This window comes from Cynara cardunculus (genome assembly GCF_001531365.2).
Source record: "Cynara cardunculus var. scolymus isolate 2C chromosome LG 10, CcrdV1, whole genome shotgun sequence".
NCBI lineage: Eukaryota > Viridiplantae > Streptophyta > Magnoliopsida > Asterales > Asteraceae > Cynara > Cynara cardunculus.
In genome coordinates this window covers 348,030-363,579 of record NC_037537.1, presented here as the reverse complement: position 1 = coordinate 363,579, position 15,550 = coordinate 348,030, and the positions used below count along the sequence as shown (strand labels likewise).

At 33.9% G+C, this 15,550-nt stretch overlaps 2 protein-coding genes across 2 annotated transcripts; one reads left to right on the top strand and one right to left on the bottom strand.

Annotated features, from left to right (window-relative positions):
• Positions 1–3,437: 3,437 nt before the first annotated feature.
• On the top strand, positions 3,438–10,046 carry LOC112520479 (mitochondrial pyruvate carrier 4). Its single transcript, XM_025128908.1, has 5 exons — positions 3,438–3,568; positions 5,542–5,640; positions 6,011–6,063; positions 8,506–8,579; positions 9,813–10,046. The coding sequence occupies exons 1-5, from the start codon at positions 3,514–3,516 to the stop codon at positions 9,856–9,858; spliced, it is 327 nt and encodes a 108-aa protein (XP_024984676.1). The 5' UTR covers positions 3,438–3,513; the 3' UTR covers positions 9,859–10,046.
• An 816-nt stretch (positions 10,047–10,862) lies between these two features.
• LOC112519532 lies at positions 10,863–15,201 on the bottom strand. Its single transcript, XM_025127719.1, has 3 exons — positions 14,780–15,201; positions 12,392–12,547; positions 10,863–11,177 (listed from the first exon to the last, which is right to left on the bottom strand). Exons 1-3 carry the CDS (start codon positions 15,149–15,151, stop codon positions 11,058–11,060), a joined length of 648 nt encoding a protein of 215 aa, XP_024983487.1. The 5' UTR covers positions 15,152–15,201; the 3' UTR covers positions 10,863–11,057.
• Positions 15,202–15,550: the final 349 nt, after the last annotated feature.

The following is a 15,550-nucleotide window of genomic DNA, read 5'->3' as shown; positions in this document are numbered from 1 at the left end:
TACACAAAAAATAGAAATTTTAAATAGTTAATTTGATACTAATATCGATATATTTTTGTCAAATTTTTATGATATCTTCAAATTTATATTTTATTAAAAAATAAAAAAATTATCGTATTTTCAAAATCACTTATGATCATAATATAGCATCGCCTGAGATAAAGATAAAACAAAATATTAAAATCAAGATAGATCTCGTTGCATTCTACGAGTACCTTATAGTTATATTATAAAACATTTGACAAAAACTCTTAAAAATCATTTTTATGTATGAAGTATTGTTTATTGATACATATTACTTAAAATTCAAGATCACAAGTAAAATGTGTGTAAATACAACTTATTAAAACTTCATGTTTGAATTCGTATAGCTAACTGCAGATAATCATAATAAAATAGAGGATACGCATCTCATTTTAAATATAAAAAATCTAAAATATAATTAAGATCATCATTAACAAGATATTTAATTATTTATTGATATAAAAATTATATTATTAAATAAAAAATAAAAAAATACACAAAAAAATATAAATAGCTAATTTTGTACTAACATTAATATATTTTTTCAAATTTTTGTGATATCTTCATATTTATATTTTATTCAAAAATAAAAATATTATTGATTTCGCAAACGACTTATTCGGTTTAAGAGTTTATACTTTAGATGATTATCCATAATAACGACATTTTTTTGCATCTAAATATGTTATAATATTCTAAAAATATACTTAATGTAATGAAAAGTCAAGAGAAGGATCGAACATGTGATGTCATGAAAGTTGAAATGTCCAATAGGTTAAGGGGCCGTTTACCTAAACACTTACCTGGTAAGCATTTATCAGTAAAATTCAACATTATCGCTTACTTACCGAACAAGATTTTATTCACTAAAACGCATCGTATGCAACAATTTATCCCGGTAAGCGCTAACCATGGTAAGAGTCATCGTCCTCACTTACCGGGTAAGACTCTCAATTCTTGTCTTCGCTCTTACCGGGTAAGATGCTTCATTATGGAGTGATAGTCTAGAGCAAGATGCTTCATTATGGAGTGACGCTTTGGATTTGTTGCAACGTGAGTAGCACCTTTGTTATCATTGTATATAGTTGGAGGAATGGTAGGCTTAAAACCAGCTCATCGAGAAGATTAAGAACCCATAGAACCTCAATAGTTGTGTTGGCAATGGCTCGATATCCAGCTTCAGTTGTTGATCGAGCATGAGTTTGTTGCTTGCGAGAACTCCATGAGATCGGTTTCCTACCAAGAGACACAATATTGTTGGATCTATATGCCCATGACACTAAACTTGACAATACGGCTAATGATACACGATCCCAAAGGGTCACACACATACAAGCAAATTAACATCAATCATACGATCGAATCATTTTCAATCCAAACAATTGTCATGCAAATTATTATTTAATCGAAATAATAATTTCTGATAATAATAAAATATATGTTATATATATTTTGACTAGTGTTTAAGTCTAAGATGTATTTGATACATATTATTATTTTCATTGTTTTAAATGTACACTTAATTTGTTATGTGTGAAATTAATTATATAAGTTTTTTTTATTTTGATATAAAATTTATATGAAATAACTAATAACTAACTAATAAAACTATGGTTGGTTCTAGGCTGTTTATTAGTTGATTTTTAAGTGTATTGGTTGCTTCCAAGTACGCTACAAAAGACATTTAAAATATTAAACAAAAGAGGACAAGATATGGGATGTAAGAAGCATGTTGGGATACATGGCCTCCCTCTATTTCGTCTTTTCTTCTTTTTGAATCTATCATATATATATATATATATATATATATATATATATGTGGTGGTTCAATAAAAAGAAGGTAATACATAATCTCATGCTATCCTAACTCTTTCTAAGTTTTCTCTTTAAAATTCAAAGTGTTAGAGACTTTAGAGAAAGAATTCTTGAGGAAAAAAGTGAGGAGATACATACTTGGTTTTTATTCCAAATGTAAAGATAAAAACACACTAGTTTGGGTTGCAAGGAACTAACATTCAAAAAGAGGTTGATTGGTGTGGATTAACTTTGAAGAAAGATCTAATTTTCTTCTTTACCCGACATCAACGTTCAAGCTTCAAAGGTTGTAGTTCTAAAACCCATTATGGTTGTGTTTTCCGTTTTTCTAAGTTCTTTAATGCATGAAATTTTTGTTGGGAGTTTTTTTTTGTGAAAATCGTGTAAGTTTATTTTATGTTTATGTTGCTATCTTTGATAACATTGTTTTAAAGTTTCCTATAAATCCCATCAGATCCTACTGTAGAGATACAGTCATCTTTGCGCCAGCCCAATCAACATCGATAAAGATATGTAAAGATTTGGGGGAGTTGCAGTGTAGAAGGATACACTGATTGGTAGTGCCTGCAAGATATTGTAGTAACCTTTTGAATGCAGCCCAATGAAGATCAATATGTTTATGCATGCAATGAGATAATCTGTTCATAGAAAAAGCAATATCTGGACGAGTTGGTGACAAATATTGTAAACTGCCCATAATGGCCCAGAACTCGGTTGCATTGGGAATAGGTGTAGATTTAGCAGATGACATATTGGTTTTGTGAAGAAGATCTTGAATGTATTTATGTTGGTTGAGGAAGAGACCTTGGGTGTGGGGTTAGACTTTGATGCCAAGAAAATAAGAAAGGTGTCCAATATTTTTTAAGGAGAATCGAGCTGAAATTTTGGAAATTAAAGGCATTAGGAGGGAGGAATTAGATCCAGTTAAAATGATGTCACCAACGTATTCTTCAGAGTGTTTTTGCTGTAAAGGTTCAACTTTTTTTTTCCTTCACAATGTTTTGATGTGAAGTTTCAAGCGTAAAAAAATGGTCTCATGGGTCTCACAAAAACATGCTGGTCTTACATGAACTTAACCCTTGTTGACTAAGGGGTTGTTTCGCAATTGCTGGATGGTTTGGTGCAGAATGATTAAGAGACTCTCATAATACAGTGCAAAATGAAATATAATTATTTGATAATTGTTTACAATGAAATAAGGACACTAAATGGTTAAGGGAGAACATGATACAAAATCATTTAGAAGGTTTTAGAACCATTAAGAGATAATTTTTTTTTTGTCAAACAAGATTCACTTATTACAAATGTTGTCTAACTATTAAAAGGTAAACAAACAATCTCTATATACAAACTATGAAAATATTTGGTATAATTTCAAAAATTAAATGAAAACAAAAAAATATTAGAGCCTAGACTAGAGGGTCAAGAGCCCCTAATCTCAAAGTCGTCGTTGGGGGGTTTGCATAATACTTTGCAGCATTTAGCAAAAAAAGAATTTAGAAATGCTGACGTGGAATTATATGATTGGAGGCTTAACGAGGGAGCAGTAGTCGAGGTGGTCGCGCGTGTATAATAACAAATCTCATACACCCACCAATGGTGTAGTTGATATGCGCTTCTTCAACATTTTACACATTTTCCCTGAGATTTTCGAGAGAGAAAGTAGAGTTTTCAATGGCGACATCGAAACTACAGGCTCTCTGGAACCACCCTGCTGGTCCCAAAACTAGTGAGTTCTTCCGTTTTAGCTTTCCGGATGCTTTTAATCGTTATAATCATGTCAAATTAGGTTTTTTTTTTTGCTTGTGCTTGTTTTTGGAATTTTGGGGGTTTTAGGTTCGGTTGATGATTTGATTTGTATGTTGTTCGATGGCAAAAATATTTGAGTTTTTCTGTATCTCCTGAAGTAGGTCAGCATCTGTGTGTGGTGGTATGAGTTATTGAGATTATCATATGGGTTTTCAGTGATGTGCCACAATTTGACTTTCCATGTCAATGGTAATTCTTCTCAAATGCAAAGAGGATATAGGTTTTGGTTCCAATTTTCGATTAAAAATTTAACTGTATAGTTATTTCAGTATGGGTTGTTATGGATATCAAAATTTTCTTGTAAATTTTCAGAACTTATTGTAAATTTAGAGTTGACAAACAACCTGTTTGATCACCAAAGTCAAAGTGTTGCACCTTTTTTGTGAAGTGAGGGAATGATAGGAAGTGATAATGAACTTGGAAGGGTGGGAACTGGATTGTATGGGTTTTAATACCCGTTCTGGCATACTTTAACTATTTTCAGTTTCGAAATTGACATGAACATAATTATTGTTTTGAAAGAAAACCTCATAGATGCATCAAAAGCACAAGAAGTACTATAAATAAATAAAAAAATCGATGTTAAGAATGTAAAAGAGCATATGGTGATTATAAAATTTGGCAAATGCAAAATCAACATTCAAAGTCAAAGTAGTTTTACTAAGAGAGACTTAAGAGAGTATGTTCCTATTGGGTTTCAGCAGATAAAAAAATTTATGGGATTCTTTATAAGCATAGATGATGTGCATGCATGTAAGGACTTGAACTAGTTGTGCTTGCAAAACTTTTGAAGAAATATTCAAGTTTGGTGGTGCAATATGATTGAGGAGGAGATTGAGATTTGTTATTATGTATTTTTTATATTAATAAAATGATGCTCTTAAAGGCTATACAATTTAGTGGTGGCAAGTTGCAATCATTGCAGCTAAGTAACACTTTCCATTGCTTTGGTGAAGCTAAAATTTTGATGTCGTAGTTGTTTATGTGGCTTGCAAGGCCTATGACCGATAGTTTTACAATGGATAATCATGCACACACACAATAGCAATTGTAGGAAACGGAAAAAATTGAACATTGTATTTGCATACATTCATGGGTGTGGCTAGGATTCTATCATATTCCATAAATTTTGCAGTACTACAAATACTTGAAGGAAAACATCCCTTTTTAAGAAGAAAACCAGACAACAAAAGATAAGATAGGAAACTGTCTTATAAAGAATCATTCCCTTATAAAGAACCTATGAAGTCAAAGGCTGGCTGGTTTACAGATTTAATCAAACTCTACATCCAACAAATAAGGAGAGGTGCGAAAATGGCACCAAATTTCACTGTTCTATAGTTCTATTATTATGAGAATCGCTAGATATTTTTATATACTCACATTGACTGCCACATGTTCTCCTTTTTGTAAACTTTGGATATACCATATGAAAATATTGGGTGAGCCAAGAGGACAAGAACAAAATTGAATCTTTTAGATAAACTAAAAGTCCAAGAACACACATAATGTTTGGACTTTTGGAAGTCAATGTGCTATATTTGGAGATAGGGTCTTTTGGTTGATTGTTTTAGCCAAAAACTCTGTTCAGCAGAAGGTTTCATAACAGCCACTGTCTAGCTAGCATTTCGATGATGAAAATACATTTTGTTGCTTCAAAACTCAAGCGGGATGTCCTGTGGTATGGTTGACTTTACATGTCTAAAACCTCTTAACCTTGTGAGAGTCTTGGCAAGGGCTGCCATACTTTGATCACTTCGTTTAGAGCTGAACTAACAAGATGATCTGGGAGAGAGACTTAATAATTTAAACTTTAAATGAAATTGTAAATAATTTTGTTTCACCAATCATTTGTATATTTTCTTATATTAATTGACTAATATGTTCTTGTAGTTCATTTCTGGGCTCCAACTTTTAAGTGGGGGATCAGCATAGCTAATATTGCAGATTTTGCCAAGCCACCCGAGAAACTTTCATATCCACAACAAATAGGTATTTGTTTGATGCAAATCTTTTATTTCTTGCCTTGTTCCTCTTGTTCTCTCTTACGCTCCTTCTTTCTCCAAAAAAGGACAACTGTTTGACTTTCAAGTGTGAAAAAAGGGTTAGTTTTTTATCTCAGAATTTGGCTTGAACTTTTTTGGGTTGCCTGGAGAAACTGGGTCTGCTTTAACATACATAAAAGGCATCAGGACAGAAACATTTTGGAGATAGAAACTGAAATTCAATGTCAGTTTTTGGATTTGGAAAGCAAATAGGGGGTTTGAAATTGTAGAATCATATAAGAAATTGTTTTTTTGGGAAGGAAGGGAGCATTAGTTAAACGGTTGCTCCAATTTTTATCTCTTTCATTTATTTTCAGCTGTCACGGCCACTGGTATTATCTGGTCTCGCTACAGCACCGTAATCACTCCGGTAAGTCAAATTCTTATTCTTTTACTTTATCTGTAACATCAAAAATTTAATGTTTCATACTTTTATTTGACATGTAGTTTAAGTGAGATATTTGATTGTTTATCAAATGTCTGAAATACCCTTCGACAAAGACAGATAAATGAATCTTGTTACCCTAATTAACACCAGCAACTTATTCGTAATGATGATAATGTGCATAATTTTTAACTTGAAATCCTTTTGGTTTTGCTGCTCTAAGTTCTTGGAACAGACAGGTTCATCTTGATCAATCTAGCATACTGTTGTTCATGATCAACTCAGCTTACATACTTGAGGAACTTTAGGATGCACGGACTAGAAAGAGTGTTTATTACATAATGGATGAATAACTTCGAGGTGTAGATCAAATGATGCAGCATTCCTGCAGACCTCTCAAGTTTCCCTAGTTCATAATGTGAACTTATTATGGTTGTAAAAGAAGAAAACCAGAAAGGGATTTTTGCTGGTTTCCTTAGGAAGCACCCCCCCCCCCCCCCCCTTCTCCCCCAAAAAAGGGTAACTTGAAGGTGTTGATTGACAAAATCGCTGAAATGTTGAGTTGTTGTCCAGAGTCCACAAATAAAAGAAGTATGAAAGGAAGGTTCTTTTTCTTGTTTTTAACCAGAGATGAAAGTTTACAAATTACAAGTTACAAAGCATGGGTAACACTCTAAAGTAAGATTTACATCTTATTCCTGCATGAGAAAAAGGAGTCGATGATAAGTTGGCCTAATATGACATATTATGTAAAAGTAAAATGAGAACTTAAGTACAACTGTACAAGGATTAAGTTACCCTAAACCCTAAACAAGGATGTTTTATCTTAAATTTTGGTGCATGGATTGTGAGATAATTAATAGTTTTTCCTTTTCTTGTTTTGCTTTTAGATGCATGTATGTTTACGCACACAATTATAAGCACACACCTGTCTCCTCAATCTGTTAGGATCGTATAATCTAGTTATCCATGTGTCACACATTATTCTTACAACAGAGTATTATGCTCAGGGTGTCTTTGTTTTCTTTGAGGTTTGAGCAAAAATAATTCTCGTCCTTACTTTTTTTTCTATTGTAATTTCCAGTGAGACTTACTGAAATAAAGAAATAGTGTACATGCAATGGGAATCCATGACTCAACCCTAAAAGTTGCTCCAAACCTTTCAAAGACAAGAAATTTTGTAGATTTTTGTTGGCCTATGAAGAGGGCTACTTAGAAACAAGGTGCTTTAGAACTCACTAGTTGTAACTATGCTTGGATGCTGTTATAGACAATAAGCTTAACTAACGATTGGTAGCCATTCTAGTTCTGCTTCTTTCGGACACTTTAGATAACAAGGTCTATAAGCTTAGCTAATTATGGCATCTCTTCCATTGGATGATGAAACAATACTGATGAATTGCAAGTAATCATGTATCATAATTAAAGGTTACTTGAGCCAAGTCGAGCTTGTGAGAAAAATGGTAGGCTTGGATTCAACTTGTGGTTTTCACGAGCCAGCTCTCTCACCTATACTCCTAATGATGGTGTATGACCCCGTTAGCAGTTCTTTTATTTTTTCATAATATATAATCGAAACTAACAATTCGTTTTTTGACAAGTACTTGTAGTGTTTCCGCATATAAATTAATAATAATTAATATAGAATAATTTGCAACAATAGTTTTGTTATATCTCTATTTTTTCTTCTAAAGAATAAAATTTCTAATCCATGAATATCAATGCAATAGTGTAGGTTTTATTGGATAAAAATCCAAAGCATAATGTTGAGTAAAATAATTGAAGATTAGGTAACATCCATGCTAACTAAAGAAATCTTGGGAACCCAATCAATAGTATCAGTTTATATGTGATGATGATAGTGGACATATAGGTAATTTTACCATTAAAACTTCCCAAAAAGAAAATATTGCAATATTCACAGGGACATCCTAGGACAGTAAATATTGCAAATTTCACAAGACTGGAGGGAGTACTTTGTATTATTCATATACGAGAACAACAATAGATTTTATGATTTGGGAGTACTTTTGCTGATTTTTAAGAGTCATATTTGGATGTATTGTGTCAAAAGGGTGCATGAACCTTTCTATCAGCACAGAGTTCATGCCCGATACAACTTTTTTGTTGAAGTTGCTGATTTATTTCATCTACGAAGATTTAAATTCAAAAAGAGGCTGCAACAACTATCTTAATCTGGCTGGTATTAGTTGTAATTGTTTGAACATTTTCCATCCTCCATGCGAGTCCCATCTTCATTTTACCCGATACCAAGGAAATTGGAGCCATGAAATGAAAATGCTAAATGACCCTGACGAATATAGCAATCTGTATATATATACACACACAGCCAAGACAAATGCTTCTTGCAGAACTTGCCTTTTTCTGTATTTCAATTTCTTGATCATCTTTGATGCTTCATTACAGAAAAACTGGAACCTTTTTAGTGTAAATGTTGCGATGGCTGGAACTGGATTGTATCAACTCTCCCGGAAAATCCGGTAAGTCAAACTATGGGATCACTGCTGACCTTGTTAATCTGTCAACGCATAGCACTTGTTTTCTTTCAGTTTCTAGATGTGATATGCTAGATCCTAATAGGAATTAAAGGAGAAAGAATGAAAAAGATGAATAAATTAATGAACTTGTAACAGAAAGGTACTCGCTCCATAATATTCGACTAGGCAAGCAAGGAAATTGTTGACCTTTTGTCAAATGTCTAGACTATCCTTCTATACTAGATAATCGGACTTTTTGGACCAAAATCAATGGCTTCAGATTTTTACAATGACGAGTGACATTGGCAAATAACTACTCCCTCCATCCCAGAATAAATGTCGACAGCGAAAAAAGCACAGTTTTAGAAATTTGTAATTACAACACTTTTTAATCAACTAAATGATAATTTTATCCTAAATAATAGAGGAAGTAATTGAATTTATGTATCACATAGGTAAGGGTAAAATTAGAAAGTAGACACTTACTTTTGAAAGTGGACATTTACTTTGGGACGTAGAGAATAATTATAAGTAAAAGCTTTCCTAAAATGAATTTTGTATGTTATTGCTTACTGTTAACCAACTTTTCAAAATTATGTCATATCAACTATCACTCTTTGTCACACTTTTCACAAGTCACGAAAACAACCTCTCTATTCTTTATGTTAGAGATCTGGTCTACTTACATCTTACCCTCCTTGGACCCCACCTCTGTTTGGAATATACTAGGTTCGTTTGGCTTGGTTATCTTAAGAAAAACCAGAAGATTTTGACTTCTTAGGTCAACCTTATTAGTTTCAAGTTCAAAACTGACATCAAAATCATTACAAATTTATCCGTATATTTTTCTTATTTGTAGTATATAGACGAAATGTCAATATGAGTTAAGGTCAAAAGCATAAGAAGGGATCTAGACCCTTGATCACTTTTAATCTCACCCCCACTCCATGAATTGCGCTTCTCATAAGAATTGATCTGATGCATCTCATCAGTGTTGATCTTCAATTAGAAATGATCCAAGGGTGGAGATCCCTTTTCACCCTTGTCACCATAACTTTCATTCTTACATCAGCCCAACCCGTAGTGTGTGTGTGTGTATATATATATATTCATGTTGTTCAAGTTTGTTGAAAAATTAAGAAAATGGTATTGAATTTGATATTGGAAACAGATTGTGATATCGTTGTGGATAGAATCACGGCCTAATCGTTGTGTTTGTATGGATTCGTGTTTCAGGCATGACTATTTTAACGAAGAGGAGACTGCTTCTATAAAGGAATGATGACGAAAAACTCAAGTTGATCTTATAAACATGATTTGCTCTCTCAAGTTTTATGTTATTCTTAACATTTGTTTTTTGAAGAATTATTTTCCATTCATTAGTCTTGAATTGAAGTTTGATGCTTGTTCTAAAATAATATGTAGCATCTAATTCAACCTTTTCATTTCATTTCCTTGAAATGTTGATAATTACACCAACCAACCATTTCAATGAATATGACAAGTATTGAGAATCTTATCCGGTAAGTGAAAGTGATAACAAAGATCGAAAGTCTTACCCGGTAAGTGAGAGTGACAACTCTTACCTGGTAAGCACTTACTGGATAAAATGTTCCACACGATGCCGTTTGTTCAGTCAACACATTTCACGTTATATTTTACATTGGTTTGAAAATGAGAATGTTACATTATGTGATATTAGCAAGATTAATTATGATTTACAATTTTTTTAATCATGTATTGTTAAAATTATTTTAGATATTTAATTATTAAATATAGACCTTGCTAAAAGAAAAAATGATACAAGATCCTTGCAATTTATCAAAAGTTCAATATAGTCCATTGGATGGAGCATATGCTAGAAACCTCATTTTCATTTAGAGCATGTCTTTGTCCATATTCATTAGAAATACAAACATGAATCGTATACAACATTCATGATAAATGTTTCATCCAATTCATTATGAATAGGAGGTGTGCTCTCGATGCTTCCTTGATTCTAAATGAAAATGAGCCCCTAGTCTGCTAAACTTAAAGAAATCGAATAAGGTTGCCGAACTATCTAAACGGAAAAAGAAAATCTCTAAGGAAACGGGGAAGCATAGTGACGAGTCGGGTTCGATTCCAGCCACCATACAATCAAAATTTTCATTTTCATGATGGATGCGAGACCGGTAGAGGATGAAGTATGCTCTCTTGCTTGCATAAAATCCAATTTTAAGTTTACAAATTCTTACTTGAATCAAAAGCAGTATAAAGAAAAGATATTGTTTCAGAATCAATGCTGAAAAAAAAAAAGTACACCTGCAAATGCATCATCCATACAAATTGAAACCATATTCTCTTCCATTTGGTCCACAAACATTTCAATATTTGAATTCAGTCAAATGTTTTCATTCTCCTATGCTTCATCAATAACCTCAGTTTTTGGAAACATGTATTCCACCACTCTCTCATCCTAAAAATAATTCGGTACATGATTTATCGTGCTTCATCTTTCGTTTCTTCCGAATCTTCTTCTTCTTCTTCGTCGTCACGAGCATTCAGATCCAACGTGCTTTCGTTCAGATCTTGCCTTCCTACATTCATCTCTTCCGGAACCTAGAAAATAAAGGTAATTTTAGAAACAAAATTCAACTGCAAATACTCCCAAAAATAAATGTCTAATTCCCAACTCTACCCTTAAGTAGGAAATGGAGAAATTCATTACTCCCTCTGTTGTTAAGGGTAAAATTGTCATTTAGTTAATTAAAAAAATATGTCTTTTTCATTGTGAACATTTATTTTGGGCCGCAGGGATTCCACGCTAACCACCCAACTTTGCTAGATAACTTAGAGATCTCGAGTTCGAATCTCATGCTTATAAATATCATCTAATGAATTATCCTAGCGTGTCGACGTTGACCAAGATCTTCACTTTTGTACTCTTTCCTTGTTTCTTCAAGCTTTTTGACAATCTCTCTGAAACTCTTAAGTTTAATTTTTTTTTCTCACACATTTTTGAAAGTAGGACTCTTTGGAGTAGAGGTGAGGTCTACATACATCTCACTCTCTAGACCCCACCAAAACCAAACAAGATGAACCCAGTATACCCACAAAAAGGTGGGATCCAGGAAGGGTAGGATGTACGCAAACCTTACATCTACCCAAGGGGTAGACAGGTTGTTTCCGTGAAGACACTCGATTTGTAAAACAAAAAATAACAGGAAACAAGTGAGGTAAGTAGCAGAGAAATGTGCACAAACAAGCGATGAAACAAACTACTAAAGCAGGAGAAACACCATGGGGCTGTTTGGTTGGTTTTCCATTTATGTCCTGTATGGATAAAGCTGTCTGTGTGGATTAATCTGTCTGTATAGATTGAGAATGTTTTTGTTTGAGAGGGTTTTTTTTTTAAGGATGGAAGGAGCGTGTTTTTTAATTGGGAGGGGCAGGTTTGGAAAAGATTGGTCTTCTGCATAAAGCTCCCCCAGAAGCTTACTGAATAAACCACTTTATATACCATTAAGCCGCTACCAAATAGTCATATATAACTGACCAAATAAACTGTGAGTCCCATTAAGCTGATTAAGCTGCTAACAAACATACTCTACAGCTAGCAAACAGTAAAAGCAAGTGAAACTAAGGTCGACATCTAGTCAAAACAAAAAATAATAAGGCAAACACGTTCCTCTATCTAACGTAAGACTTAGGGCTGGTTTGGTTTGGTTTGGTTTGTTATGGCAACAATTGAGCACCAAAAGTTTCACCCTCAGATGATGTGGTCTCTTGGGTCTTTTAAAAACAAGAAAAAAAACATGGCGAACCTGAGTTACCTGATTTTCTTCCATTGGTACATCATTAATGTCTGGTTTTTCATTAATACAATCCCCTTTTGAATTTGGGTCTGCTAAAGCATTCGGCTCAGTCTCAATGGGTTCCTCAATATGCTCCTCTGATGACTCTTTCTTTTGTTCTTCGAGTAAGGCTATCTGATGTAAGCCATTGACAAGAAACCATCATGCAACATGAAAAGGCCCTTGCTAAATCATTTAATAATAGTCCATCTGTCCCAAAATACAATGTTTTACTGGACATATGATTCAATGCAAGTATTTGATTATTAATTAAGCAATAATTATATAAAGATATCATTTGACAAAAGAAAGTAACTTTGTAGGACAGAGTCTGCGCTACAAATAATTTGTGACAACAGGCAAATAAGCAATTGTAGATTGGTCACATTTATGGCACTATCCTTTAGATGTGCACCCCCCCCCCCCCTCTCAAACTCAAGACTCGTTTCAGATGGTCGTTAATCCGATGTTTCAGTATTGCCCCATTTTTTGCAAAAGAAAAAGAAAACGACCAAAAGCAAGATTCGCCATAGATTTACAGTTCAACAAGCAAATTAACAACTGAAAGGTTATATTGTATTCCTTCTGCCTAAAAACAAATGCAACATTTAACTTGGCACGTTGTTTAATAAATATACATACTAATGATCAAATATCTAAATGGCCTATAATAAGGAGAAACTTCCTCACTCAATGTAGAGTTTATGTAATAAATGATGCCATTGATATGAAAGATTTACAAATACCTAATCATGCTGTCAAATTGAATTTCCAATGTACCCCATCTCCTTGCATGTATGCATATATCCAATCTAATACATAAATGTAAGTCACAGAATGACAATTTCTCCGAAGATAAAAAATTTCAATACGAAAAGAATCTTAGACCAACAGTAGATTGAAGTTTTAGAAGAAAACTTGGAAACATCTCAAACTCACCATTGCCTCGATGGCAATCATGACGGAGATTTCATTACTGCCAAACCTAATTTAGAAAGCAATCAACAAAGTTTATACCTGATCATCCTTCCCAAAAACCCAGTCCTTTAGTTGGATAATACAGTCGGGAATCATCATGTTATGATATGAAACATAGAACCCTACACTTCTATAATTTCAGACTCCATGTTAGCAACGACTTCTACAGCACATTGTATTACTCAAAAGTAAAAAAGGATGAGACTGTATCCCACATGTTGTTTAATTTAAAGATCTGAACAATTTTATTGAAATTATAATGTTCGCAATATTTTATTGAATTTGTAATCTTGGCAGCCCCTTCCCCCCACTCAAAACACACACACACACTCGAGCAAAAGACATGCCTTTTATGTTGAACACAATTCTTCTACCTTATGATACTAATCAGGATTTAATCTTAGAATCTCACTTCCACAACTCAAAAACACACAATAAAGCTTAGGGGAAGGATTCATCTCTATTGGCAAGAATCTCCCCTATTTGTTTTCCATTTGTGTTTTTCTTAGCTTGCATTGTTGTTCCACATTTCTTGCAGGGGTTCTTATACACTAATACTTCCTTGTGAGAGGCATCATTGCCCCATTTCACAGGAGCGTAAGTTCAGTTTTTCTCTATGCATTCTTTGCACATCTGTTCAATTCAAGGGTGTACAAAAACACATACCTCTTCTACTAATGGATCTTATTCATCTTTGAGGATCAAATATAGATGCATCATGTCCACATAGTGGCTAGGATTAGTGTTTTTTTGTGAATTATATCAGGGAAATATGCTTAGGCATATATGATTTTTTTCACATATGCAAAAGAAAACACGAACACTAAAGACTCTGTCAAAAATATTACAATGCCCCCAAACTTGAATCATTCAAGAGTCTCTTCACATATCGAATGATTTGAGCTCCGATTCAAATTTCAAACCACCTATACATGCTTGTCATAATAACTAATAAGTTCTATCATTTAACATACCTACCATCCCATATGCAATCTATAGAAAATCCTAGAGTCTCCCTTCTGCAATTCAGAACTCAACAGTTAAAAGATGAAACATACCAAGACTACTCTAATTCTTTCAAACTCCATACCTCATATAGTCAACCTTATGGGGATTTCATTACAAAGATAACAACATAAACCCTAATTTACTGTTGGTCACTTAAACTGGCACCAATGTTCTTCAATTTAAGCCAATTAAAATTTGGATTTGTGTTCTGTATACTGGCTGTTTACGAATATTTAACGTATGGCCTGTAATTTTTCCTTATACTAGTAGATCTCGTTTTTGTAATAAAACATTAAAATTTTACATCCACGCACGTAACCTAACAATCAGATCAAACAACAATAATCATCAGAATTTCAATAAAAAGTGATGGATTGATACCGGAATATACTTAATCTTACGACGAGGCGGCTCTTCATCCACTTCGGCGGCGGTATCGTCATCCTTGGCATCACCATTGCCGTTGTTGTCGGCGGTGTTGTTTTGGCTTTGACTAATAGGAGTCCACTTATATAGCAAAAGATGAGCGCCGTTCTCATTACCTCCATTAGAAGAAGAATTTCCATTGCTACTAACGGTAGGTTGGTGATGATGTTGGTGATTATTACTGGATGCGGCGGCGGCGGCGGCGGCAGTGTTGGACGGCGTTACCTGAACCCACTTCTTCTTCCACTTCCTTACCGGGCCTGTAAACACGGTGGCTGGTCCGTACCGAGTCGAGGATCGGCCGAGTCGCGCCCCAACTCCCTCCATCTATTAATAACTGATTCGGATCGGTATCGACTCGGTGGCGATCGGATCCGAGTGGAAACCTCCGACGATGGTTCTTTTAAGTTTTATCTCGGTTCTGAGATTGGAAATGATTATGTACATGCGGATATACACTATTCCATGAAGTGCCGCAAATCAAAGCCGTCGACGGTGGGGCCCACTACTACATTAAGAAATTTATTATTGAGAGCGTTTGTGATATAAATAAAAGGCAAAAAGTAAGGAAACCCCTTATTTTTATGTAATAATACACATTTTTTTGGGGAATATATATAAATTTATATTGTATTACTAGAAGAGTACTCGCGCAATGCAGCGAGATAAATCGTGTTTTTAATATTTCATTTTATTCTTTATCTCAGTCGATGTTATAATATGACT